Source organism: Chaetura pelagica, unplaced genomic scaffold, assembly GCF_000747805.2.
Source record: "Chaetura pelagica isolate M959 unplaced genomic scaffold, ChaPel_1.0 scaffold405, whole genome shotgun sequence".
In the NCBI taxonomy this organism is placed as follows: domain Eukaryota; kingdom Metazoa; phylum Chordata; class Aves; order Apodiformes; family Apodidae; genus Chaetura; species Chaetura pelagica.
The window spans coordinates 3,048,614-3,051,251 of NW_009953489.1; the positions used below are offsets into that span (position 1 = coordinate 3,048,614).

Consider the following 2,638-nt stretch of genomic DNA (forward strand, 5'->3'; position numbering starts at 1 on the left):
GCCGGTACGAGCCGGGGGACACACCGGGGTCCCGGGCAGGTCCCGGTACGAGCAGGGGGACACACCGGGGTCCCGGGCAGGTCCCGGTACGAGCCGGGGGGACACACCGGGGGTCCCGGCCCGGGCTGGTCTCGGTGGAAAAGCCGGTTCCGCAGCAGCGCCAACACACGACACGGTAACGAGGCGGGGGATCAGAGAACAAACTCTTTAAGGACTGGTCCCCTCGGTGCGGGCGGCCGCGCTGCAGCCTCACTGCCCGTCCGCTGGCGTCTCGGAAATCCTGTCTATGGATTTCAGGAGGTCGGCGACGAGCTCCAGGGATTCCGCTCCCGAGAGGAGCTGCCTGGAATGCGGAGGGAGCAGCGTCAGGCTGAGGAGCAGGGGGAGGAGCCGGCAGGGCCTGGGGGTGCCGAGCCCTGCACCTGAAAACTTCTTCACTGCAGTGTGAGAGTCTTGGAGGAGCGTGAGAGGCTGAGAGTGTCTTGAATAGAATGGTTTGGCATTCAGGAAAAGAGATAAGAGTTCCACGTTATAGTTATTTTTATGAACTAAACTGGGAAGAAAATACGTTGCAGGTAGGTGAGAACATGGACTAACTGGTGAACAGAACACCAGCATTTGAGTTTCAATCCTAAAACCACCAGTGGGGCATTTGGTGATGAGCTCAGTGTCCAGACAAACACCTGGGAGATCAACCCACCTGAGGGAGGAGCGGGAGCTGGTGATGACAGTGAGAAGGTTCTGCAGGGCCAGGTCTGTGTTCTGCTTCACAGCAGCCAGGCTGGCTGACTGCTCCCTCAGGGCTTCATTCTCTGCCTGGCAATTCTTCAGCTGAACCTGGGGAGGACACAGACAGAGGCTTCACCTCAGGCTCCTCCCCTTCTCTGTCAGGCACGTCCCACAGCTGAGCATCCACCTGCCCTGTCACAGCCCCCAGTGTCACAGCACTGAGCAGCACAGGGACCTCCAGCTGCACTGCAAGTGAAGCACCAGACACCCCAGAGGTGTCAGCCTGTGTAGAGCTGGAATGGATCTTGTTTAGATCACCTGTGGCATTCCCCAGGAGAAGTGCAGTGCCAGGGTGTGTGCTCAGCCCCAGCCCAGCCAGCAGGGCTGCAGGGCACCCTCCCTACCTGCAGCAGAGCATTCTCCTGCTTCAGTTTGCTGGCACTGCTTTCTGCTCTGACAGCCCGTTTCTGGAACAGAAGGAAGATCATTTGTACCATGGCAGGGGTTGGGGACACAGAGGGAAGTGTCAGCTAGGCAGGAAAGCAGGATTCCAGCACAAGGATTTGTTTGCAACTCCTCATGTTCTGAATGGTGCAAACAGGCAAGCAGGAAAAACAGGAGGTGTTTTCACACCTGCAAAAAGGTTTCAAGGCTGCAAAAAAGCAACTGAAGTTGTTGATGAACCTGAGAGTGGTATTTCTGCAAAGACCTCCCTTTCTCTGGGTCATGAAAGGAAGTCTAGACTGGGACACTTGCTACAAGGGCAGAATCCAGACCCATGTCAGAGCTGCTCTGTGCTGACACAGGTGAAGTGACCACTTCAGCTGCCCTCACCCTCCTGGCTGAGGAAAGAAAAGGCACAGAACTACCCAGCTCCAGGGTGAACAAGCTGCTGCTTGGCAAATGCCACCACTCACAGTCATCAGCTGGAGATTCTGTTCCACGTTCTGCACCATGGCTTCCAAATCCTGTGCCTCTTTTTCTTCCTTGATTTGCTTTTCCTCAAGCTTTCTTTCAAGCTTCCTCATCCTTCAAAACGAGGAGACAGTGCTCAGTAAGCACTTGTAACATTAAATACCTCAGTAAGAAAATTCTACAGAAAGATTAAGAAACTCATTCTTTCATGTTCTTAAAAACAAATAATAAACAAAGCCTTCCCACAGAATTACACTTCTAGGCTGTGGCTCAGAGGATTTCTTTGCTCAAAGTCCATTAGCATTAAGGGGAGCTGAATGCAGAAAGGTGGCACAGAAAACACAGCCACCCAGGATAAGGGTAGTTCTGAAACAAACGGTTACACCCCCTCACCATGGAAGCACCAGCACCTCCCTGGGAGGAGCAGCAGAGCACACAGGGTCCAGATGGGAATGGGAAAACCTGCCACCCTAGGTCGACCATGGGGTTGTATTTAACCTCAGGAAATCCCAGTCTCCCAGTATCACTTTGCTCACCAGCAAAAAAATAAAAAAAAGCTTTACTTGCTTCAAAGGAGAGAGATTAAGATTTGATTTGTTATTTTGTTAATCTGGAGCTTGAAATGCATCTTGTCAAGCCCTGCCCTCATTCTCACTAACCACTTTAACCACATGAAGCACAAGCCACACACACACTCATGTCACTTACTTTCCAAGCCTTTTTTCAATAAGAAAACCATGTTTGTTAAAGTTTTTTAGCAAACAGCACAGATTTCAACTACACTTCTCTTCTTTAAAGACCTTGGCTGTTTCCGACAGGCACCTCTTCTAAGAGAACTCCTGGCTTCTGTGGTTACTTTCCCCCACCCTGGGGCTTACTTGTCTGCTTGAGTTTCAGAGAAAATCTGAAGCTTATAGATCTTGCTTCTCAAACTGGCATTCTCTTCTTTTAGCTAAAAAACAAACAGATTAAAGCTCTCATTAGAAACGAGGCT

At 51.4% G+C, this 2,638-nt stretch overlaps 1 protein-coding gene across 1 annotated transcript in view; it reads right to left on the reverse strand.

The window, feature by feature from the left end:
* Nucleotides 1-249: 249 nt before the first annotated feature.
* Nucleotides 250-2,638, reverse strand: part of SDCCAG3 (serologically defined colon cancer antigen 3) — an 8,227-nt gene continuing 5,838 nt past the window's right edge. Inside the window, exons 7-11 of the mRNA XM_009998954.1 lie at nt 2,523-2,596; nt 1,647-1,758; nt 1,134-1,196; nt 701-837; nt 250-343 (exon numbers count right to left, since the gene is read on the reverse strand). Coding sequence (XP_009997256.1) covers nt 250-343; nt 701-837; nt 1,134-1,196; nt 1,647-1,758; nt 2,523-2,596 — 480 coding nt within the window. The remainder of the gene's footprint in view (nt 344-700; nt 838-1,133; nt 1,197-1,646; nt 1,759-2,522; nt 2,597-2,638) is intronic.